Consider the following 25,224-nt stretch of genomic DNA (forward strand, 5'->3'; position numbering starts at 1 on the left):
CTAGCAGTTTGAAAGCACCCCTAAGTGCAAGTAGATAAATAGGTACCGCTTTATAGCGGGAAGGTAACGGCGTTTCCGTGCACTGCGCTGGTGCTGGCTCGCCAGAGCAGCTTCGTCACGCTGGCCACGTGACCCGGAAGTGTCTGTGGACAGCGCTGGCTCCCGGCCTCTTAAGTGAGATGAGCACGCAACCCCAGAGTCGGACACGACTGGCCCGTACGGGCAGGGGTACCTTTACCTTTACCTTTTAAGGCTGTAATTAAGAGGCCAGAAGGAGCCTGGGATTCACTTTCTTTCTGTCTCTCTTTCCTTCTGTGTGATGTTCTGTAGACAGCATGCCAAGTGTTAAAGCTTGGTCTTATTATAAGTTGTTGTAAGTTTAAGTTAAGTCTGCAGCAACTGGATTTCTTATGGACAGTGCCAAACCTGAATGTATTGGATTTGTGACCATTATGCTCATTTGACTTCAGTAGCAGGAAAACTCTGCTGGATGAAATACAATTGCCTCTGGTCTATTTTTGGGGGATCCCGCAACGTGTTTAAGTTTTTGCCCTGCTAACTATACATTGGAGTTCTGCTCTGGATCAACATTGAGTAGAATTACAGGACGCACCAGGCCAGGACACAGAAGAGGCCAACCGCTCGGGCGTCTTGGTAACGCGGCCGCAGCCGGGCGGGCTGACAGGCGAGGGAGGCGGGGAGGATCGGCAGTGGCGGAGGCTGCGTCGTCGGGCAGCTTCGGCCCATGCGCAGTGACGGGCGCCTGCCCTTCCCTTCCCCGCCGGGCCCCATTTAAGGCGCGCGAGCGCAGCGGCCAGAGGCAGAGAAGCGCGAAGGAGCGGCGAGACGAGGATCGGAGTCCCTGCGCAGCGTCCAGCCACCGCCACAAGACCATGAGGGAGATCGTGCACCTGCAGGCCGGCCAGTGCGGCAACCAGATCGGGGCCAAGGTTAGGGCACGGGGCAGGGGCACGGGGACCCGGGGTGGGGGGACTTGGGCCAGGTTCCGATTGCCCCCCCCCCACGGCCATGGGGCCTCCTGGCTCTCGGGGCGGGCGGACGGACCCCCCGAAAAGGGCGCTCGGACCCTTCGCCCCCTTCCCAGCTGGGCGGAGGCGCATCGGCTGGTCTCCTCTTCCACGATCTCGGCGCCTTTTTCCTGGGCGGCCTGGCGCGCGCCATGCGGTGGGGTGGGGGAAAGGAAGACTTAGATCTGGAGGGGGGTCCTCCAGTTTTCGCTGCCCCCTACCCCGACCCCGGTGGGGAATTATAGCTTGGCGGCTTCCCGGTGGCGGCTCCTTGCCGGATCGTGCCTGGAGCGCAGGGTGGGGACGCGGGAACGATGACGAAGCGCTTGGCTCCGTGCGCCACGGAGAGCGGCTGCCTCGGTTGCGCCCAACCGATCCCCGATTCGCGCGTCTGGCGCTGCCTTTGCGCGCCTTGTTTTCCCGCGTGTGGGAGGGGGGTTGTGGATCTCTGCATTGCGGCCGCCAACATGGCTTCCGCCCGTAGCCGCTTACGAAGGCATCTGGAGGGGGGCGATCTCCTCCGGGATCTTCGCCCCCTTCCTCTCCTGCGCCGCAGACGGATTCTCAGGCGGGGCTCCCCGTCGCTGGTGGAAGGCTAGACACCCCCTTCCCTCCTCCGTGAGATTTTGGCGCAGTCTGGTTAGGTCTCGAGGGAGGGCGAGGCTTGGCCGAGCTGCCCTGCTGCCACCCAGCCGTTGAAGAGATGTGTCTTTTTGATTTGATCGCTTCATCGATCTCCCGCCTTTCCTCCAAATGGTGGTCAAGGCGACCTTTTGGCTTCGCCCAGTTTAGTGGGACAGCACTGGGAAGCCTGGAGACGTTTCCCAAAGGAACGCGTGACACAAGATTCTCCCTCCCTAACATGGATGCAGACGGAACCCGAACATGCTGTATAATGCTGCGTGAGAATGCAGCAGAATCAACATGTGCCAAGCACACTGCGGTGCGGATGCTGTGCAGCAACAGGGGAATGAGAACTGTGTCAGAACTCTGCCTGGTGCAAAGCAGAATCAAACAGAAGGCATTCTGTCCTCCCCCAACAGCGTCTCCAGGGATGGGGAAACCTATGGCCCTCTGGATGTTGCTGGACTCTTCACCTCCATCAGTCATGGCCAGCCAGGCCAATGGTCAGAGACTATGGTGGTTGTAGTCAAACAACATCTGGGTAGCACCAGGTTTCTATGCAGTGTATCATGGGCACCCTTTGGGTACGCTTATTGGGCTAAATTAGCACACCTAAAATTGCCTGTTCTGTTTGGTTGTTTACTTAGGTCAGTTCCCATGATGCTTGAGGAAAGATGTTTTTTGAACTGTGTCATGACAGCCTCCATTATGGCCAGAAGTCTATTGGAATTTATTTATTTTTTAATTATTATTTTGGGATTTTTACATACATTATATTATCTCCTTCCGATTTTTAAATTTCCCGTACAATTTTTCTTTCCCCTCCCTTTCCCCCCCCCCCATATCCATTGGAAGGGTTCAAACAATTATCCTCAGCCACAGGCATAGCCTCTTTAGTTTCCACCGAATGTCTTTTGTTCCAGTAGTTTCTATCCATTGAAGATAGGAGTTCCATCTGTTCCTTATCGTGGTGGACTTGACCTTCCACGTTGTTTCCTGTGACGTTACTGCGACAATGTCCGACTGAATTAGTTCAAACAAATAACTATTCCATGCCTCTACTGTCCATTTTCCTCTCTCTTTCCAACCTAAAACTATCGTTGCCTTTCCCGCTAATATCATACCTTTGAAAGTAAACTGGTCCCCTTTCTCTATAGCCGTTTCCCTAAGTATACCCATTGTCATGAAATCAAAGTCTATTGAAAGCTTCACTTTAAACAGTTCATTAATAACCCTTAGGATTTTATTCCAGAAGAAGTATATTGGAATTAACCATCCCTCGTGTCTTGGCCCGAACTTGGTTGAAAGGAACGCAGTTGGCCAACTAGTCCCATCATTTAGCATTGGACGATGTCTGTCGCAACTGCAAATTACCTTCAACCCCTCTGAATTGATACTGTTAACCTGCACCCGCAAACTGCAGGCTTACCAAACCCTCAGAAAATGATTCCTCCCCACCTTTCTCAGATGGAGAGAGGAAGTAGGTTAGAAATGAAACACACCTTTCCACCCTGACCCTCAGAAGGGCTCCACCCTTGTTAGTGGTAACACAAAGGTTGCCATCAAAAGCAAGAGTTACTTATTTGTGGAGAGGTGGATGAGCCTTCAGGTTCTCACCTGGGAGAGCTGCTGATAGTTCCCTTTCTACAAAGCTTTTATTTGCTTTATGAGGGAAATACATAGGAGGGAGAGTCCTTGCTGCTAAACCAGCTTTCCTTGTAGACTTAATTAAGATACACTGAGGTCTAACTAAAGCACACACGCACATACCCCACTCACACACCAAAACAAATCTCACTACAGCCAACCAAAGACAACCAACTACACCCTAGGTCACCCGCAGCCTCTCTCACTGCCAAAGAAATGCCACAAGTGAATAGTAAGAGAACCCACACAGGTGACGCTGACACAAAACCCCACACATAACACTAAGTAGAAGAATTGCCCCCCCTCTTCCCCCTTTTCTTCCTAACCTAACACTGTATGCAACAGTGTCTCACAACAAATGAAGCTGATCTGTAGAAAACGCAACTTGAAAAAAGAGACAATGCACGTATTTTTGTAAATTAAGAAATATTTAATAAAAAATATTTTTTTAAAGAAAACAGGTGGGTGGCAGGCAGAAGCTTAAATAACTGAAAGCTTCTTCATGCAAAGTAGTTCTCCACACAGCAAGCTAAAAATTGAGGAGAAGGGCTCTGGCCTTGTCTTCTACAAGGAGAAGCTTTCCGTCAGGCACACCCCCACCTTCAATCAGAAATGGTATGGCCCAGACACCAGTTTATAACTTAAATGAGAGTCAGACCTGAGTCACCATTGCAAAGCTCACTTTTCTTCCATTTGAGAGATTGGCAAGGGAAGGATCAATCTTTGACTCATCCAGAGTTTCTTCACTTGTTAGCCCTCCAGGGGAAGATCGTGCCAGGGCAATTGCTATTCAGGCCATGTGCCCAGGCCTCTCATCAAGATGGCTATCCCAAGTCCTGGTGACTTTTCTCACTAAGAATGGCTGCTGAACTAGGCTGGCAGCTGTTTTACTGCAATGCCCTTTGAAGATTATGCTGTAGCTCTCCTGACACACAGAAAAAAATCAGCTTCTCTCCCTCCCTGCCTTAAACATCTGTCTGGTTTTCGTGGCTGGACCTGGTGAGGATCTGAAGGCATTAATAACCCAGAGCTCAAAGACTTATCTGCTCAGCATGCTGGGATGAACGCAAACATGTGCCCATGTAGAATTGATGCATTCTTGGGACAGCAGATTCATCTTGACCTCTAGGCTCAATGCAACTGTAGCAGCAGTTGCATTGATGTGTCTCCCTACCCCTCTATATATACACACACACACACTGTGCTCATAGGGCATTCAGGAGCGATTCTGCACAGAGCCAAGCTGGCTTAAATAGTAGCCTCACCCTTTATGGTAATGAGATCTGGCTTGCTCTCTCCCCACATAACGTACCTCCTGCAGAACAAAGGCAGCAGCTGTGCTCCCAGGCTGGTTTTCAATGTGCAGGGGCATGCTGCTCCAGCAGAAGGCTCCTTGGGAGAAGTCTTGTGTGCTCACCTCTTCCCATTGGGTGGTAACTTTTTTTTAAAAAAAATGGGCTTGGCCTGAAGCATGCAAAATGGGAGGTGGCTGCATGCTCGAGATGGAAGGCCCCTCTTCATTTTAAGGCACGGCCACATGGAGAAGAAGCTGCAAGCTAGAACTGGCTGTTTGTTTGGGGGACCAAGTGCAGAATGGAAAGCCAAGCGTTCCAGCACTAATCTGGGAAAGGCATGGCCCTCGTTTATGGTAGCAAAGTTTCAAGGGACGTTGTGAGTGCAGGCAGGGTGCTGGAAAATGGGTGTGTTCTCCTTGAACACGTCACTGGAGCCTGTGAAGCTCCAGCCTTTTCCTGCAGCCTGTCGAAGCCTGTCAGCCATCTTTGCTGTCAGCACACCAACCTCTTGGGCTAGAAGCCTCCTCGCTCTCCTCGCTGGATTTATGACTGCAGCGCTTGCCTCTCCCTGCTGGTCCGGCTGCTTTCTTGGGTGGTGTATGTGTGTTTGCACAGAGAGAGGTGGCGTTAAAGAGTGCACCAACGTCTGTGTCCACCCTTGTGGACTCTCCTTCAAGCTCTCCCCCACCCTCAGGCTTTTACAGGCATTGGGTATAAATAGAATCTGCCACTCACAGTGCTGCGGTTCCTGCAGCAGTGTGAGGGAAGCAAAGACTGACAGAGCGACTCCATTTTAGAGCTGTGCACAGTGCTCTGTCTGCAAGGAGGAGGAGGGAGGGGGTATGATATGATTTCAGGCAGTGGGCTCCCTATTTGTACGCTGCTCCGCCGGGGAGATCTACTCTTTTAAGCCTCTCAGACTTAGGTGATGACAGCTTATTCCCAGAGCAGGTTTTGCTGCCTAAGGGAAGGGCAAACATGCAGTGGGACAGATTTTGGGGAGCAAGTGTGAGCCCAGGGGGTTCTGTCCCAAGCTCTTGAGAAGGGGGAGGTGTATCAGGGTGTAAAGAGCACGTTCCTTGTAATTGTTGTTGCAGCAACTGTGTATGGTAGGTCTGCATTTCAGCCCCAATATTTCAGATGGGAACTAAGGGGGTTTGGTGCACAGATCTAGTTACAGATAGGTAGCCGTGTTGGTCTGCCGTAGTTGAAACAAAATTAAAAAAAATTCCTTCCAGTAGCACCCTAGAGACGAACTAAGTTAGTTATTGGTATGAGCTTTCGGTATCTGAAGAAGTGTGCCAAAATTTAGGTATCTGAAGAAGCGTGCATGAACACGAAAGCTCTGCACCTTTGGTAACCTGGTTTCTACAGATTGCTTGCTGACAGCTGCCACCCTTTGCCCTTTCACAGGAGGCCCAAGAGAATTTGCGGGAAAGAAAGGAGGGTAGCTTCTTTCTCTTTCCACTGGGCTTTTGCAGAAGGTGGATGCAGCAAGGCTCTGCTTGCAGCTTCTGTGAAATCCTGACGCTGAACACCTCTTCATTTCCCAAGGTCTCTGTGTGCCACAGGACTCAAGGAAGGGAGGTGCTGATGGCAACCACAAATAAGCCAAGCCAAAAATCTGGGGGGATAGAAGGGGGGAGGAAAATAGTGAATAGAGATCCCAAAGCTTCGAGTCTGTTTCCAAAGCAGAACTGAGATGTCAAGTTTAACAGTGGATTTCCTAGGGCTGGTACATCAGTTGATTTCTCTACATAGTTAGTGGCTTAGTAAGAGGACGCCATCAAAAAGCACTGCCTCAGTGGGGAATGTCTGCTGCAGGAACTCTTTTGAAATGAACCAGCAGTGCTCTTGCACAGCTCCCATTCATTTCATTAGAGCTTGTGCCTCATCATTAGTTTTCAACCTTTGGTGCCGAAATATTTGGATGGACATGAGTAGCAGACTTGAAGAGTGGCATAGAGTATTCGCTCCATCCCTGTTGACTTCTGAACCACTTTTTCCTCTGATTAAATCTGGCTGCTCTGGTAGCTAGAGCCTATCAGAGAACCGGTTGCCTGGGAACATGCCACAAAAAGGTGGCCTTAGGTGTGAATTCTTGCCTGACCTTTTACCTGCTCTCCCCCCCCCGGCCACCCCCCGCATTTGCCTCCTTGTCGACTGTCTTCTTATCAGGTGTATGCTGTGACCCTCACAGGGTGGGTGCCACTGCTGAAGGGCAGCTAGGAATCCTCCTAAATCCTGTATATCTTGGATTTACCTGCCTTCCCCCATTAAAGCAGAATATCTGAGTTTGGGTTGTATTCCCAGTATCAAACGTCTGGGCACCTAGTATACATAATTCCACTATTTCAAACCATACAAGTGTTTTCTTACCCAGCTCCTGCAGCAGTGGACAGGTATTTTCCTTGCCTAGTTAGTATTTCCCACTCACCATTCCATACTTTGCCCATTCCAGTTAGGATTTGGAGACAGGATCCATAGTTTCTTAGCAGAGGTTATTCTCCTGGGATTTCCCCCACACTTGTTGGCTGTAGTGCAGCCAGCATCAAGGAATCCTAGCACAGCATCAAGCCGAGCTAGAGAAGGTCACTGCAGTATTTCTCTGCTGCAAGTTGTCAGGATGTCAACCCATCTTGCTTTGAAACTTGTGGAAGTTTGAAATGTTTTTTGTGCACAAACTGATGTCAAGGGAGGGCAGGGGCAATGTTTAATTTCTAAAAGGAAAAGTAGAGAGCTGTGGAAGGATGCCCTGTTCCTTAACACCATGTGTGTTGTGGGCAAGCCTGTAAAACAGTTCATTATTATGATCGCTGCATTGAAGACTCCTAGCCAGGTCTTCCATGGGCTCGGCAGTGAGGATATCCTTTGAAAAACAACCAGGTTTTGTAGTGCAGTGGTCTGCCACCAGTGCCAGCTTTATGTATAAGCTAAACAAGCTATAGCTTAGGGCCCCACTCTCTTGGGGGCCCCCAAAATATTTAAAGGGGGGGGAAACCCTGGATGTTCATTCCCAAAATATAAGATAAAAACCTACATACAGCAACAGTGTTTTGTGTTGTGTTGGCTCCTACTATGTAAGTAATGGGTCCTGCCTGCTAGCCTGCTCCCTAAAATATCACTGGTTTGCTCATTTCTATATATAGGGTGCCTACATTCTGCATGGACTGGTTGCATGGCAACATGTGCAAATGGCTTTAGATACCTATTAGGTCCATAAATCGCCATATAGCATATACAGTGGTACCTCTACTTACGCGTACCTCTGGTTACGTGTCCTTCGGAATACGCATGTGGCAAACCCAGAAGTATTTTTCCGGGTTTCGCTGCGCATGCACAGAAGCGGTCTACCGTGCCACGCGCATGCACAGAACAAGTACCTTCGGTTGCGAAAACTTCTGGATCCGACCGGAGCTCCAGAATGGATCCCATCCACAACCAGAGGTACCACTGTACTCAACACAAAAAACAGCGACAATTTGTTGTTTACAAAGGACAGCTGGACATATAAAGGGCCCCATTACCTTCAGTAGCTTAGGGCCTCATCCAATCTAAATCCGGCCCTGGCTGTGATGTTATTTCTTAAAAGGGTTCAGTGCAATAGTAATGGTTTCTCACTTTCTCCTAAGACTGGGGAATGGGGACCTGTGGGTCGCCAGAGGTTGTCCCTAGCAGTTGACTGATGGGAATTGTGATCCAAAACTTGAGGGCCATTGGTTCTACATCCCTGCCATGCAACTGACTTAAAATGTTACGGGCACTAACAGGTTGCACCTATTCGCAACCACAAAAATCTTGCAAGCTGAAGCTCATGCTGGGCAGGAAGTGCATGGAGCCAACACGTGCAACCCCTTTTCCAACTGGCTCCTTGGGGGCTCACAGCTGACTTGCAAACCTGGGTGGGTTCTCCTGGCACAATGAATGGGCTTTTTGAAGCGGCTGCCTTGGTACCAGATGGTGGTGACCTGACCCCTCAGTTCAAATGACAACTTGTTGAGTTTCCACAATGGAGTTGCTTCCTTAGTTGCAGTGTTAAATCACGAGTGTGGTTTCTGTAGTCAAGTCATGTATCTAAAATATAACATGAGACTGTGTGTGTTGTGTGTTATGTTACTCTGTTGCTATAGTTCATTGTACGTGTTACTTAGCAATACAATGTGTCTGCCTAATGGGAAAAACAAAACACACACTCACGACATTATTGGTGGCCGCTCTCCCATGCTCAGGTCTCTTTTATAACATTTTCTTAATTTTCCAAAAATAAGACAGTAACAGTATCAAAACAAAACAAATTAACTTCCCCCTAGTCCCTTCCTTAGTTTCATTGTTTATTAACGTACTGCATGTCCATTGTAATGTTATAAACCATTATATTACTTATTATCCATTCAGAGTTAAATTACAAGTACTATTAAAACCCTGCCAATGTATTAACCTGAGTACATTGCTTTTGAATATATGCAATAAACTCAATCTTCCTTAAATTTGTTATCGTCTCTTCCTCTTAGTTTCATTGTGAATTTTGCCATTTCAGCATATTCCATTAATTTAACTTGTCAATGTTCTTTAGCTGGGACACATTTCCATTGCTGTGCTAATAATAGTCGTACGGCCTCAGGTCTCTCTCTCAAGTAGATGCACTTATAGGCAGCTCTGATGCTCCGAACATTCGGTCCAAACACTCAGGGAAGAATGTGGTATACAGGGGAACAGGAAGCAGCCTCATACTTTGTCAGACCATCAGCAACACTGACGGACTATAGTTCTCCAGTGTTTTAGACAGTGCTCCCACCCAGCTATATGCTGGGAGGTGCCAGGAATTGAACCCGGCACCTTCTGCATGCTGTGCTTTGGTCCCTCTCTATAGTCAGGCTGTATCATTTTCAAAATACATATGGGTGGTTGTTTGGAAGTGTTTCCATATCAAGAGTCTCTTGCAGGTGGAAGCCTAACTTGTGAAGGAGACAAACAATTCTAGAAGCATCCTTCTTGGCGTACTAGACTTCTACATGCAAAGATACTTTGTTGGGGGCCCTTCAAAGGAACGCCTTCCCATTCTAGTAGTGCTGCAATCTCACAAGGGCTATATCATACACCTCCCTGCATGACCAGGTGACACAGGAGTGGCTAGGAAAGCTGGTTTGGAAGTGGTGGCAGGCAGCAAAGTTAATTATTGGATGGAAGCCTGTGAAATCTGCCTGTTCCTTGCTGTTGTCCTCTTCAAGATGTGCTTCCTTTAAGAAAAGCTGCACCTTTTCCTCTCTAACTGGAGTGTGCGTCTCCACCCCCATCGTTCAGCCCGGACACTGAGATCCAGCGCCGAGGGCCTTCTGGCGGTTCCCTCATTGCGAGAAGTGAGGCTACAGGGAACCAGACAGAGGGCCTTCTCGGTAGTGGCGCCCGCCCTGTGGAACGCCCTCCCATCAGATGTCAAAGAGATAAATAATTACCTGACATTCAGAAGACATCTTAAGGCAGCCCTGTTCAGGGAAGTTTTTAATATGTAACGCTGTACTGTTTTTAACACTGATTGGGAGCCGCCCAGAGTGGCTGGGGAAACTCAGCCAGATGGGCAGGGTATAAATAATAATTATTATTATTATTATTATTATTATTATTATTATTATTATTATTATTCAGGCTTTGGGGAAGTGTTCGGGTGTGTGCTTGGGATCCCATGTGACGCCACAAGTCTGGCCTGCTAGGCCCAACCACCACCCTGAATTGAACATACCTAGTTCCTCACTGCCATCTCCAGCCACCATGTTTCCCTTGCAAAATCCCTCTGAAGGAGTGGGATAGGCTGAGAAATGGTGACTGGCTCAGGGTCACCCAGTGAGTGTCTGAGCAGACATTTGAACCACGGGGCAAGCAGAATCCAAGGGTGCGCCTTCTAGAACCTCTCCCCAAACCTTCTTGTTCTTTGCAAAGTGGTCTCTGACAGACAAGCTTATGTAGAAAGCATTCCTTGAGAGTAGAATGTAGAATGCCAGACAAAATTAATGGACTACGCAGAACTAGATAAAATGACAGGAAGGATTTGAAACCTGCAGGACCAGAGGTTTGCAGAAGATTGGAAAAAATATATGGACTATTTGAAGAGCAACTGTAATCAACAAATTACTTTAGAAGGACTACAAGAAGTTTTGTAAGGAAAAATATACGAAATATTGCAAAATAGAGAAAGAAGAGAGATTAGTTATGAGATTTAAAGGTAATAGTGAAAGTAAGAAAGGTATATTAAGTGATTAGATTGGAAAATTTTCAGATGTGATTAATGGAAGTCCAAAAATATTGTATAAGATGTAAAAGTATGTTTAATTATTTGAAAAATGATATGTTAAAAAATATAAATAAAAAAGAGAGTAGAACGTTTGGAAACCACCGTGTGCTGAATCGCTTTGTCAGTTTGCTTCTCCCTAAAGCTGAATGTCTTCTGTTGCCCAAGTTCCTTTGGAGGTCAGGGCTTGTTGAATGAAGAGCAACCAATACACTCGACTGGCTGCTGCTTGAGATAATGGGTAGCAAATCCAATACACGCCAACTGGTGAAATGATCTGAAGTAGGGGGTGATGCTGATACCTGGCCTACCCTCCTCAGAGGTATCTGAGTTCACTGCTCTCTTGCAATGGATACTACTGGCAGCTAACTACAGCTGGGACGAAATTCATCCCCTTGCAATGATAGCCTGCCTGTGAGACTGATGAGGGGAGGCATTTGTGTGACTGGAGCTGCTTAACTGCTGCAGGGAAGGGAAATCTGTGCCTTCAAAATACTGTTGTATCTCAGCTTCCCTCGGCCCCCACTCTTTGGCCCTGCTGGCTGGGGCTGATGGGAGATAAAGCCCAGCAACCTCTGGCAGGCCACAGGTCCCCCTTCTCTGTTCCAGTGCGCAAGGTGGTAAAACCCAAATGTTCCTCCCCGTGTTAGCACAGGGGCCCGATGCACTGGGAAGAAACCCACTCAGTTCCCACTGAAATGAATGAGAACTAAAAGGCACAGAAGTGTCTTAAAGGCCACCTGAAATCTGCCACTTGCTACTCCACCTCACAAGAGGCCAGGCTAGACCTGGTTTTCAGAAGGGTTTGGTCAGATGACTCCTCTTAATGTTGTATCCCTCTTTTCTTTCCTTTTTTCACCTTCTACAGTTCTGGGAAGTCATCAGTGATGAGCACGGCATAGATCCCACCGGCACTTACCACGGAGACAGTGACTTGCAGCTGGAGAGGATCAATGTCTACTACAATGAGGCCTCAGGTTTGTTCCTGCAGCACTGCTGTTCCATTTCACAGTTCAGAATTCTTTCCTTGTCTCTTTCCACGCTCCTCCGTGCTGCCCAAGCTCCTCTGTATGATCAGCTACTTTCTCTGCACTCCCTCTTTCACAGATCAGGGATGGGGAAATTGTGACCTTCCAGATGTTGCTGCATTCCAGGTCTTCTTGGCCCCAGACAGCACAGCCCAGGGTGGGAGTTGTAATCACACAACTGCAGGAGAGTCACAGGTTCCCCATTCTGTCATAGAAAGTGACAGTCCTGACTTTCCCAATTCCTGGCTAACATTTGCTATTTTAAGAGCAGAAGTGCAGTGTTCAGAGCGGCATCTCTGTGGTGCTGTACCCTACTTATACGGGCCTTATATATATATGGTTGTGTTCAGTTTGTGACTAGGCTATAGTCGACAGTTTGAATCCCCGCAACGGGGTGAGCTCCCGTTGCTCTGTCCCAGCTTCTGCTAACTTAGCAAAAGCACACCAGTGCAAGTAGATAAATAGGTACCGCTGTGGCGGGAAGGTAAACAGCATTTCCATGCACTCTGGCTTCCATCACGGTGTCCCGTTGCGCCAGAAGCGGTTTAGTCATGCTGGCCACATGGCCCGGAAAGCTGTCTGTGGACGAACGTCAGCTCCCTCGACCTGAGAAGCGAGATGAGCACCACAACCCCATAGTCAAGCTTGACTGGACTTAACCATCCAGGGGTCTTTTACCTTTTTGCCTTTACTAAAATTCAGTTGATGCAGCTCTCTCTCAGATCTGTATCCCTATGTATCCCAAGTGTGGATCATTATAGACTTGAGGGTGGGGACTGAGATGGAAGGTGCCTAGACTGAACTGAATCAGGAAGTCTGGTGTCATCAGCAAATGGGCTCTGCCGGCTCTCAGAACAGGCTCCTGGCTTTCTCCATGGGATCAGTCCCTGGCATGGGACTGTGATGAGGAATGAGTGGGAATAAGAGCCTGTGGCAGCTGTCGCCAACTGTTTCTGGAATTGCTGCAAAATCTCTGTGGAAGGGACCTAGCGGTTTTTGTGGGATGATGATGGTGGTGGCAACCCTCCCTGCAGAAGTGTCTCAAAAGTACCGTATTTTTTGCTCTATAAGACACACTTTTTCCCTCCTAAAAAGTATGGGGAAATGTGTGTGCGCCTTATGGAGCGAATGCAGGCTGCGCAGCTATCCCAGAAGCCAGAACAGCAAGAGGGATTGCTGCTTTCACTGCGCAGCGATCCCTCTTGCTGTTCTGGCTTCTGAGATTCAGAATATTTTTTTTCTTGTTTTCCTTCTCCAAAAACTAGGTGCATCTTGTGGTCTGGTGCGTCTTATGGAGCGAAAAATGCGGTATTTCTTCTCTTTGTTGGAGAACCCAGAGGATGGTTAAGACCTAGAGGCAGGTCTGCTACTGAAGTGAAGCTACCTAGGCCCTGTAAGCTGCCCAAGGAGCTGTCGCTGTGAGCTCTTGGAGTAGACATCGGGAGCCTTGTTAGGTACCACATACCACGGGGAGATATTGCTAGACTTCAACCCCTGCCAGTCCCAGCCAGCCCACTAGTGTGCTCCCATCTTTTGAACTGGGTGGTTTGCTCAACATGAGCTGGTCAGATTAAATGCTAGTATATCTGTTGGGAGGGCGGATTCTTAAACACTTCTAAAAGCTTTTTTCCTTCTCTCCATTCAGGTGGCAAGTACGTGCCCAGAGCTGTCTTGGTCGACCTGGAACCTGGCACCATGGACTCGGTCAGGTCCGGCCCTTTTGGGCAGATATTCAGGCCTGATAACTTTGTCTTTGGTAAGGAACTATTGCAGAGGAGCATCGCTGAGCTGCAGTTGCAAATGTTGCCCAGTCAAGCTAAAGGATGTTGGGGGGTGGGTGGAGAGAGAGAGAGAGAGAACTGTAATTCATCACAGGAGCTCAAACCTGAGGCACTTGAACTGTGATCTACTGCCCACATAGGCAAACGGGGCTGTAGCTCCACGGCAGAGTGTCTGCTTGGCATTTAGAAAGTCCCTGGCATTTCCAGGTAGACTTAGACTTCTGCCTGAAATCCTGAAGAAAATTCAGATCTAGAAGGTCCAGTGTTGTGGCAGCTTCGTGTCTTCCAATGGACATGGTGGGAGTGGAGAAACAATTGTCAGTAGCTGGGTGAGGAAGCAGAAAATAATGTTGGGCTTGGGCGATCCAGGTTCAAATCTCTGTTCAACCTTGACATTCAAGAGTCACCCAAAGGACCATCTCCCCCCCCCCCCCAGCCCTCAACATGGTATTTTATTTTGTTCACATACACTATGCCATAAACTCATATGGAACTGGTTCTAGCAGCTCTGGCTCCTTGCCATTGTGTCTCACAAAGCGGGCTTCTCTTGGAGGAGCAGGCTGGCGTTTTAGTTCAAACCAAATTCCCTTTTCCTTTTCTTCTATTTTCTTTCTTTCATTTTCTTTCACACGCTGCAAGAAGCTGTCTCTGCTCTTTGAGTGCTTAATATGCTCAATTCGCACATTAATTCTCTTGGCCAGAATCTTGCCCTTAACTTTCTTGTTCACAATAATGCCCACAGCATGCTGGGTAATGTCATATACCCTTCCTGTCTTGCCACGGTAACATTTGTGGGGCATGCCTTTCTGAATTGTGCCCATGCCCTTTATGTCAACAATATCACCCTTCTTATAGATGCGCATGTAGGTAGCGAGAGGGACCACACCATGTTTGCGAAAGGGTCTTGAGAACATGTAACGTGTCCGCCTCTTCTCCTTGGTGCTGGTCATCTTGACGGTTTACTGTAAGATGGCGTCCGAGGCCAAAAGGCCCAAGGGGACCATCTTGAGATCCATCGTGTGACCTCCCTTCTAGGAGGGTGGGGTGGGGATACACATGAATTAGTTTCATGTCACGATACCTAGCACCAAATGAAAAAGCCCAAAGTGGCACCAATTCAACCTTTGGGGGAACTGCTCATGCCCAGGGTGCCTTCTGCTAGCAGGAATAACCTTATTTGCTATGTCCCAAGTTAAAAACTGCAGTTGCTTGATGTAGCATGCATTATGCAAAAGCAATTCTTAATTAAATTGCCCCCATTGTGTGTGAGAGAGAGAGGGAGGGAGGGAGGCCTGGAGGAAAGAGCCAGAATGAGCTAGCAACCGCTTTTGGCTATCTCTGTACTACTTTTTGTTGCACAAGCACAGGCATGTATGTTCTGAGTGTGCTGACGGAAGCTGCTCCCTCCTTACTTGACACATGTAAAACTTGGAAGTTTGACCTGGTTTGCATTGTGGGGAGGAGGAGGAATGTTCCAGAATGGAGCTTGGGGGGGGGGAAGGGTTGGGGAACTGGGGAATAGCAACAGTGTTCTGTAATGCAGAAACTCAGCTTTTATTACACCTACCAGCTCCTGCGATGTACAGATGGTCAGATATAATGTAAATCAGTGGGGTAAGGGAGGTTGAAATAGCAACATTTGGGCATGAGGATTATTCGAGGGAAAGGTTCTTTGCAGTTAAAAAAAAATGCTTGTGGAGAATAAGGAGATCAATGTTTTGTGCACAAACTCTTATTTGGCTTAGGTCCTAGTTCTGTAAATAGAATTCTAAAGCAGCAGAGTTTTTGTTTTTTTAAGGTTCTTACTTTTTGCAAGAGATAATTATTCTTAGCAAAAGCAAATGATAGGAAGCCATGAAGGAGCAGTTAGTCATGCAGGGCACGAAAACACCGCACCCCAAGTACAGGAATGTTTTACGTAAGCTGCCTGCAGTTCTCCAAAACATAAGGGCTAGGAACCCGCTACTTAAATTATGGTGGAGATTTCTCATCAAAACTGGATCTGTATGCACAAACTGTTACGTAATGTACTTACACAACAGTTATTAGTGGTCCCTGGGAGCTTGGAAAGGATGGCTTTGATGCTTTAGACTGCAATCCTAACTCCACTTACCTGGGAGTAAGCTGCATTGACTTCAGTAGGACTATCTTAGTAGACATGATAAGGATTGCAACTGTTAAGTTACCTGATACTACCTTACATTGAGGCTTCAGGTATGTCACCCAAAGGTGACAGGAGTGGTCTGTAAGCTTTGGGCCAAGCTGAAATAGTGGGAGTGAGAGGTCAGTTCTGAAGTGTTTTTGTTCCCCATGAATAGGGGCACCTCTTTGGGTCACTATTCAGGGGGCAATGTAAAAGAAGAGTTCAATGAATACAGGTAGGTAGCCGTGTTGGTCTGATGCAGTCAAAATAAATGAATGAATGAATGTCCAGTAGCACCTCAGAGACCAACTATGTTTGTTCTGGGTATGAGCTTTTGTGTGCATGCACACTTCTTCAGATACACTGAAACAGAAGTCACCAGACCCTTATATATAGTGGGAAGGTGGGGTGGGTTATTTCTAAGAAGGGTAGTAGGAGATGGGTGATTGGCTCAATGGGTATGGTAAACCTGTTGACGACTGATAATGACTGCAGTTAGTCCTACAGGAAAAAGCAAGGGATAGTATGCAGATGACTAAAATAGCTTTAGCATGTGTAATGAGACATGAATCCAATATCTCTATTCAGACCAGGTCTCTCTCTCAGTTTAGTAATAAGAGTCGAATGGTTTGCCTTCTTAAAAGAGACCATATTGTTCAGAAGAGGCCAGTAACGAGGTGATGACCTTTAACCCCCCACTCCCGACTTTCTCCTTGCTGCTCAGGTCAAAGTGGTGCTGGGAATAACTGGGCCAAAGGCCACTACACGGAAGGCGCTGAGCTGGTGGACTCTGTCCTAGATGTGGTCAGGAAGGAAGCCGAGAGCTGTGACTGTCTCCAGGGGTTCCAGCTCACCCACTCGCTAGGCGGGGGCACCGGATCAGGGATGGGGACCCTCCTGATCAGCAAGATCCGCGAGGAATACCCTGATCGTATCATGAACACCTTCAGCGTGGTGCCATCACCCAAGGTTTCGGACACAGTGGTGGAGCCTTACAACGCCACTCTCTCAGTCCACCAGTTGGTGGAGAACACAGACGAGACCTATTGCATTGACAATGAGGCTCTGTATGACATCTGCTTCCGTACCCTAAAGCTCACCACTCCGACTTACGGAGACCTCAACCACTTGGTGTCCGCCACCATGAGTGGCGTGACCACCTGCCTCCGTTTCCCCGGCCAGCTCAACGCAGACCTCCGCAAGTTGGCCGTCAACATGGTGCCCTTCCCTCGCCTCCACTTCTTCATGCCCGGTTTCGCCCCCCTGACCAGCCGCGGCAGCCAGCAGTACCGGGCTTTGACCGTGCCCGAGCTCACGCAGCAGATGTTTGACGCAAAGAACATGATGGCAGCCTGTGACCCACGCCACGGCCGCTACCTAACGGTCGCAGCCGTCTTCCGCGGCAGGATGTCCATGAAGGAGGTGGACGAGCAGATGCTGAACGTCCAGAATAAGAACAGCAGCTACTTTGTGGAATGGATCCCCAACAATGTCAAGACGGCGGTTTGCGACATCCCGCCCCGTGGCCTCAAGATGGCCGCCACCTTCATCGGCAACAGCACGGCCATCCAAGAGCTCTTCAAGCGCATCTCCGAGCAGTTCACAGCCATGTTCCGCCGCAAGGCTTTCCTCCACTGGTACACAGGCGAGGGCATGGATGAGATGGAGTTCACAGAGGCCGAGAGCAACATGAACGACCTGGTCTCCGAGTACCAGCAGTACCAAGATGCTACTGCTGAAGAAGGGGAGTTTGAAGAGGAGGCAGAAGAAGAAGTAGCATGAAGATCTCCTCCTTCTCCTTCCCCCATGACTCCTCCTTCTTCCCACCAGTCTTCTGAACCAATGGACCATACTGCTTGCGCTGGCATAGACTTGAGCGTTCTAGGCCAGGGCTGGGGAGCCAGCAGCCTTCCAGCTGCTGTTGGACTTCACCTCCCATCTTTCCTGACCATTGGCCAAGCCGGCTAGGGTCGATGGGAGTTGTGTGTCCAGCAATGTCTGGCGGGCCGCCGTTTCCCCATCCCTGCTCCAGCCCAACCTAAAGCAATTAAAAGAGTTGTGAATTTAAGTCCTTCCCACCTACCCATTGCAAATATTTAAAAGGAGTGATGGCTGCAGAATTGGTGACGGGGTAGAGGCTTCAGAGTCGTGTTTGGGAATGGCAGTAAGTGGGTAATATGTCTAGCTATAAAGCACTATATTTTCTCAGCTGACCCCCACATCCTTTCTTTCCTCTCTGCCCACCCTCCAAGGCACCTTTCCTGCTGCAATGTCTGTCCTTAGTGTTCTGTGGTCATGTGAGTTTTTTTGTTTTCGGAGATGAGTATGCACTAACTCGTAACTCGCATTGTTTTTTTTTCCATCCATGCTGGGCTTAAAGAAAAGATGAATGGAACTCAGGGGGGGTTGGTTTGAGGGGGGTGGGGCTCTGTCCTTTAGGGTGAAATGTAGTCCCCCTTTTGAGTGTTTGCTGTCAAAGCAGTTATGTCTCCATAATAAACTACTGAATAACGATAACGGGCTAATGTGAATCATTGAACAGGTACTGTTGGGGGGCTTCCCCACTCCTAGGACCATCCAGTCAGCAATACAGAGTCATGTGCAAGAAAAGAGAAATGGGAGAGGTTGGTGCAGTTCCAACTATTATGCCTGGTTGGTTTCAGCCTTGTGGCTTGGAAGCGGCCTTCATTTGTGTGCTTGCAAAAACCTGGAACACTTTGGATGCAGAAATCTCAGAAGGTCATAGAACTGTGAAGTTGGAAGAGACCCTAAGGATCACCTAGTCAAGCATTAAGTATCTCCCCCTGCCACACAAGCACCTCTTTCCAAGCTCAGGACTGCCTCTTCCCCATATAAACTGACTTGGACTCTATTCATCATCGGAGACCCTTCTTCATGTGCCGCCTCCACAAGAAGTTTGGAGAGTAGCAGCATGATGTAGGGTCTTTTCTGCAGTGGCTCCCTGTTTGTGGAATGCTCTCCCCAGGGAGGTTTGTCTGCTGCTTTCATTGTACACCTTCAGGCGCCAGGCAAAAAATGTTCCTCTTCAACCAGGCTAATTTATATTCTACGGCAGGCATAGGCAAACTCAGCCCTCCAGGTGTTTTGGGACTACAACTCCCATCATCCCTAGCTAACAGGACCAGTGGTTAGGGATGATGGGAGTTGTAGTCCCAAAACATCTGGAGGGCTGAGTTTGCCTGTGTCTGTTCTTACGGCTTTTTAAATGTGTTTCTGGGAGTGGAGGGCATTGTTTTGTTTCTGGCTTTGTTTTAACTATTTGTTTTGTCCTTTTACCCTGTATTTTTTTTCTTGTGAACCTCCCCAAGACCTTCAAATGAATGGCAGTGTATAAAGAATGAAAAAATAATTTCCCCTCAAGCCCTTTTGATGGAAATCCACAGAACTGATGAGCTCCATTTTGTGCCACCACTGCTAAGAACCAATAGGAGTATGACCTGGTTTTGGGGTGGTTCCATTTCACACGCATGTGGATATGGGGGTTGGAGTAGCCTACAGCAAAAGAAGGGTGAGGAAACTCTCAGGGTGTGGGGCAAACAGGTTCAGGGGCTACAGGTTCAGTTAGAAGAACAGGCTCTCCTTCCTTGTTTTCACTACCTGTCCAATATGAGTAATTCGTTGGGAGCTCCTAGTTGATGATTACACAGACAATAAGATCCTTACTCTGCATCAATTGCTACTTAGTTGGGTTGCTCATTGGAAGAACACCGCCAATAACTGATCGAGATGTCCAGAGCAGTTTGTATCCTGTTGCATTTCTGTGGCAGTGCAAGGGGGAAATTAGCAGGGGGGTGCAGAGTTTGGCCTTCATTTATAAAGCACAGAGAAGTTATTCTTCCAAAGGTGTATTTGAACGTGTGAGGTAAGCACTACCTCTAGGACTCCTTGGGAGGCAGAAGAATTGCTCAATGAGACAGCTGGGGAACTGTAGGTAGGAGCCCAAACTCTGTTGCTTCCCTTTAATAGAAGTTAAGCAAGAGAAATTCTAAGCCCTTGGCACACACTGTCATTTGTAGGAACACAGAATGTGGATCGCCACCCCGTCAGATTGTGTTCCTGGGTGGGGACGACTGTCCCCGTAAGGCAGGGGTCAGCAAACTTTTTCAGCAGGGGGCCAGTCCACCATCCCTCAGACATTGTGGGGGTCCGGACTATATTTTGGGGGAAAATAAATGAACTAATTCCTATGCCCTACAAATAACCCAGAGATGCATTTTAAATAAAAGGACACATTCTACTCATGTAAAAACACGCTGATTCCTGGACCGTCCACAGGCCGTATTTAGAAGCCAATTGGGCCGGATCCAGCCCCTGGGCCTTAGTTTGCCTACCCATGCTTTAATGTGCCCATGGTGGAGGTGCAAGGAGGGAAACCATAGCCTGAGCATGTGTGTTTATTCTTAATCCCATTCAGTCTGAAACTGCAAAAGTGATTTATCCTAACAAGAGGTGAAAGAGAGTACAGGAAACCTGAACAGTTCTCCTAAGATGCCATAAGCTCCTAGGTATCTTACGCTTGCCCTGGTAGTGGTGGTGGTTTAAAAAAATGAAAACTTCAAAATGCCAAAGTGCTTGACAAGTTACTTCCCAGCATTCCTGAGAAAATGAACAGTTTGCAGTCACTGCCATTTAGAAAAAAGGGACACTACCCTAACCCGCAGGGTTACGGTTTTGCCAAAAACCTACCGTAATCTCATCTGATTCACTCAAAAGCAGTGCCAAATACCTTCTAATTGGCCCCTGCAGTGTTTTGAGGTGCAAACCCCACGTTTCACAGTAGGCCATAAAATGAGCCCTCAGCGCCCTAACGCACGGAGTCATGGTTTTGCCAAAAAACCAAGGTCCAATTCACTGAAAAGCAGTGCCAAACACCAGCAAATGGCTCCCTGCAAAAACTTATGGAATATGCAGAAGTGGCAAAACTTATTCAAAAAATAATAAATCAAGATAACAAACTTTTAAATAAAAGAATAGAAATGGTTTATTGAATTTTTACAAATAAACCAAACAAATAAGAACACTGGCAGGATTATTGTTAATGACCTGCAGTTTTATAAGAGTATATATTTAGATGAATAAATGAGAAAATAATTTTAATTTGGATATGCAGAAAGAGGGGGAAGGAAGTAAAGTTTTGAGATTTTAAAGTTATAAAATTATTGAAATGTATAAAATTGAAAATCATAAATATTTTTAAAAGGCATTTTAATCTACATTGAACTTGTCATTATGCTTCTGTCCTACTCTAGTGTGACTAAGAAATGGAGTGGGCTGCTACACAAAATAGACTCCATTCTCCATCGTTTTCATTAGTGCCCATTCACTTTATCCCATACAAGACTGCGGGAAGATCTAACGCACAGTCTAGACAAGAGAAATATGGTGTATACACTATTACTTTCTACCATATACTACTCAATGGCTGTCATTTCGTTCTCCGAAATGGAAAAATAATGCTGCGGTGAATCGACATGGTAGGTGTGGGGTGGATTTGCCTTGATTGTACCTATGTCTGTTGTAGGGCCGCCTTTACCTGGGGGTGCAAGGGGTGCAGGGCACCCGGGCGCCGAATTCTGGGGGCGCCAAATGTATATCTACTGTATACCAGTCCCTCTCGATTGGCGGCAGTTCAAAGCAATGGAGCGAAAGTCCCCACCCCCTCCATCGCTCTGTTACTCTGTAGCATCAAATATTCCCAAGTCAGGAAACAAAAGCAGTCTTTTCTGCTGTGTCGTTACAGGTGAGCAATCCTCACCCAAAAGCTCAACAACTTTAAGTGCGCCCCCCCTAAAAATAGATCAACAACTTTGGTTTTCCCCCTCCCCAAAAAAGCTCAATACAGTGGTACTTTGGGTTAAGAATTTAATTCGTTATGGAGGTCCGTTCTTAACCTGAAACTGTTCTTAACCTGAAGCACCACTTTAGCTAATGGGGCCTCCTGCTGCTGCTGCTGCTGTTGCGCGATTTCTGTTCTCATCCTGAAGCAAAGGTCTTAACCCGAGGTACTATTTCTGGGTTAGCGGAGTCTGTAACCTGAGGTACCACTGTAGAAGTTAATTTGGGGGCGGCTTAGCTAAAATTTAGGGAAGGGACATGGGTGGCGCTGTGGGTTAAACCACAGAGCCTAGAACTTGCCAATCAGAAGGTCGGCAGTTCGAATCCCTGCGACGGGGTGAGCTCCCGTTACTCAGTCCCTGCTGCTACCAACCTAGCAGTTCGAAAGCATGCCAGTGCAAGTAGATAAATAGGTACCGCTCCGGCGGGAAGGTAAACGGCGTTTCCATGCGCTGCTCTGGTTCGCCAGAGGCGGCTTAGTCATGCTGGCCACATGACCCAGAAGCTGTACGCCGGCTCCCTCGGCCAGTAAAGCGAGATGAGCGCCGCAACCCCAGAGTCGGCCACGACTGGACCTAATGGTTAGGGGTCCCTTTACCTGAACTAAATTTGGGGGCACTGGGCGGATCTTTGCACCCCGGTGGCGCATGTGTGAAAGACAGCCCTGGTCTGTTGCTGCTGAAAAGTGTCTCCCTATGTTTTAGAACTGCCCAAAGCTGAGTGTCTTTAAAAGGTGCCTCAGTTGGAATAAGTTTGGCTGTTATAACCTGGGGAAGTTAACCTGCCAAACAGGTGCTGTTCCCAGGCAACTGCCGAAGAAACAAACACTTAGAGAAAACCATCTTACATGTTTGCTGCTTGCTTCCACCAGAACAGACTTGTTCAACTACCTTTCCTAGGCCAATGTGGATTCCCTTGATCTCTAGCCTCTACTCCGTGCCACTTCAAGAATGCTGCCCTCTCATCCAAATGTTCCACTTGCGTTATATTGGCACTCTAACCCGTGTAAGGATGCCAGCTTTTTCTGAATGAAGAGAGTGTTGCGATTCACCCGCTCCATGGAAGTGTTCCATCATCACAATGGGCCCCTTTGTGTGGCTTAGAAAGGGCAGGCCGGGCACCACCTGTAGGCTATGGTTCTCTGTTTTTATTAGACGGACCTAGTATGTCAGCTCAGTTTTCAGCAGCAGAAGGCAGAGGGAAAACACCAAAAGGCAATCCTGAGAAAGAAAATCCAAAAGCATCAGGGGGCAAGTCAGTGGGAGGATTTTCTGTGCAAGTCCTGCTTAGATGATCGGATATGCTGCCGAAGCTGATGTAATCGCTAAAGACTGAAGGGTTTCTTGTGACATAGCAGAGGTGCCCGGCCCTGAGGAGTAGCGCTCAGAGGGGAAAGTGATTCACCCATATTTTGCATGACTAATTCAGCCACCCCCACTCTCCATGACTTCCTATTCGCAGACTAGCTTTAGCGGATGTTTCTCGCAGTTTCCATAATACTGGCATGTTGTGCTCCCCCTAGTGGCCTGTTTAACAGAACACAGTGTTATGCACTATTGCTGGTCACATTTTAATAACATGCACAGAATTTAAGGGATTTTTCATCTCTCTCTGCTCCTTTTAATTGCATCAGCTCTAAGGCATTGATTTGCTCAAGAAAACAACTTTAATTCTGTGAGTTTAATGTGCCCAGTGGCATCAAAAAAGCCGTGACCAATATGTCGGTGCAAGGAAAATATAGGTATAAAAGGAGAATTCCCTGCATGCCAAGATTCAGGTAGGTGAGAGAACCGCAGCAGAGATTTAAAATCAGATAACATGCAGCAAAGCAAAGAGTGGGGATATAGGCTATTAGACCTTTAAAATATGCCCTTGTGAGTTCTGAATTTCCCTCTTTCCCCAGCATAGGAAAAGAGCACACTTTTGGTAAGTTGAAAATTGGTTTACTTACAGATTCTTCAAAGGTCCGATTCATGTGCTTTTCCATACAGCATTCAAAAAAGTTGCACAGTCTGTAAAACTTGACTTAGTCACATCGGTGATGGTGCCTAAATTATTGGTATAGAATTCAAGAGTGGCTTGCGAGAGTCATGTGCTTCTCAAGTAGATTGAGAAGGAAAGAATAAGCATGATTATTTTCCTCCCAAGGTGAGAGGGAGCAACCTAGCTAAGCTTGGCAGGACAGTTCGCCCTATGATATTAACCCCTTCATGCATTCATTAGACTTAAGCATGTTGATTAAATGAGGCTGGTTATCCCACACAATCTAGATAAACAATGGTTAGGAGAAGAGCAACACGAAAAAAATGTTCTACCTGGGAGAACTCTTCACACAAGGGCCTGGTCCACCTCACACCCCTTTCTCATTGTATTCGTACAAAGGACTTCTCCAGCATGGCTATGAACAGGTGATGGTTAGTTTCACTGGCAAAAGAGAAATGTAGCGCTAGGCAGCAGTAAGGTTTTTTTAAAAATGTATTTTTATTAAAGATTTTCTTGGTTTACAAAAGTATGTGCAATGTCTCTCTCTCTTTTTTCCCCCAAGTAAGATTTTTTACAGAACAGTTTCATTTGTTGAGACATTTTTTTAAAAAAAATATTTATTATTTATACCCTGCCCATCTGGCTGGGCTTCCCCAGCCACTCTGGGTGGCTTCCAACAAAATATCAAAATACCGTAATACAGTGGTACCTCGGGTTACATACGCTTCAGGTTACACACTCCGCTAACCCAGAAATAGTGCTTCAGGTTAAGAACTTTGCTTCAGGGTGAGAACAGAAATTGTGCTCCGGTGGCATGGCGGCAGCGGGAGGCCCCATTAGCTAAAGTGGTGCTTCAGGTTAAGAACAGTTTCAGGTTAAGTACGGACCTCCAGAACAAATTAAGTACTTAACCTGAGGTACCACTATACATCAAACTGTGAAAGCTTCCCTAAACAGGGCTGCCTTCAGATGTCTGGTAGTTGTTGTTCTCTTTGACATCTGGTGGGAGGGCATTCCACAGGGCGGGCGCCACTACTGAGAAGGCCCTCTGCCTGGTTCCCCGTAACTTGGCTTCTCGCAGTGAGGGAACCACCAGAAGGCCCTCGGCGCTGGACCTCAGTGTCCAGGTAGAACGATGGGGGTGGAGGCGCTCCTTCAGTTATACTGGACCAAGGCTGTTTAGGGCTTTAAAGGTCAGTACCAACACTTTGAATTGTGCTCGGAAACGTACTGGGAGCCAATGTAGGTCTTTCAAGACCAGTGTTATGTGGTCTCGGCAGCCGCTCCCAGTCACCAGTCTAGCTGCTGCATTCTGGATTAGTTGCAGTTTCCGGGTCACCTTCAAAGGTAGCCCCATGTAGAGCACATTTCAGTAGTCCAAACGGGAGATAACCACAACATGCACCACTCTGGCGAGGCAGTCCGCAGGCAGATAGAGTCTCAGCCTGTGTACCAGATGGAGCTGGTAAACAGCTGCCCTGGACACAGAATTGACCTGCGCCTCCATGGACAGCTGTGAGTCCAAACTGACTCCCAGGCTGTGCACCTGGCCTTTC

At 47.7% G+C, this 25,224-nt stretch overlaps 2 protein-coding genes across 2 annotated transcripts; one reads left to right on the forward strand and one right to left on the reverse strand.

Annotated features, from left to right (window-relative positions):
* Positions 1-790: 790 nt before the first annotated feature.
* Positions 791-18,346, forward strand: TUBB4A (tubulin beta 4A class IVa). The gene is made up of 4 exons (XM_053370614.1): positions 791-950; positions 11,746-11,854; positions 13,551-13,661; positions 16,554-18,346. The coding sequence occupies exons 1-4, from the start codon at positions 894-896 to the stop codon at positions 17,609-17,611; spliced, it is 1,335 nt and encodes a 444-aa protein (XP_053226589.1). The 5' UTR covers positions 791-893; the 3' UTR covers positions 17,612-18,346.
* LOC128404745 (60S ribosomal protein L21-like) lies at positions 14,117-14,672 on the reverse strand. Its single transcript, XM_053370615.1, has one exon. It carries the CDS (start codon positions 14,634-14,636, stop codon positions 14,157-14,159), a length of 480 nt encoding a protein of 159 aa, XP_053226590.1. The 5' UTR covers positions 14,637-14,672; the 3' UTR covers positions 14,117-14,156.
* Positions 18,347-25,224: the final 6,878 nt, after the last annotated feature.

This window comes from Podarcis raffonei, chromosome 17 (assembly GCF_027172205.1).
Source record: "Podarcis raffonei isolate rPodRaf1 chromosome 17, rPodRaf1.pri, whole genome shotgun sequence".
NCBI classification, from domain to species: Eukaryota; Metazoa; Chordata; class Lepidosauria; order Squamata; family Lacertidae; genus Podarcis; species Podarcis raffonei.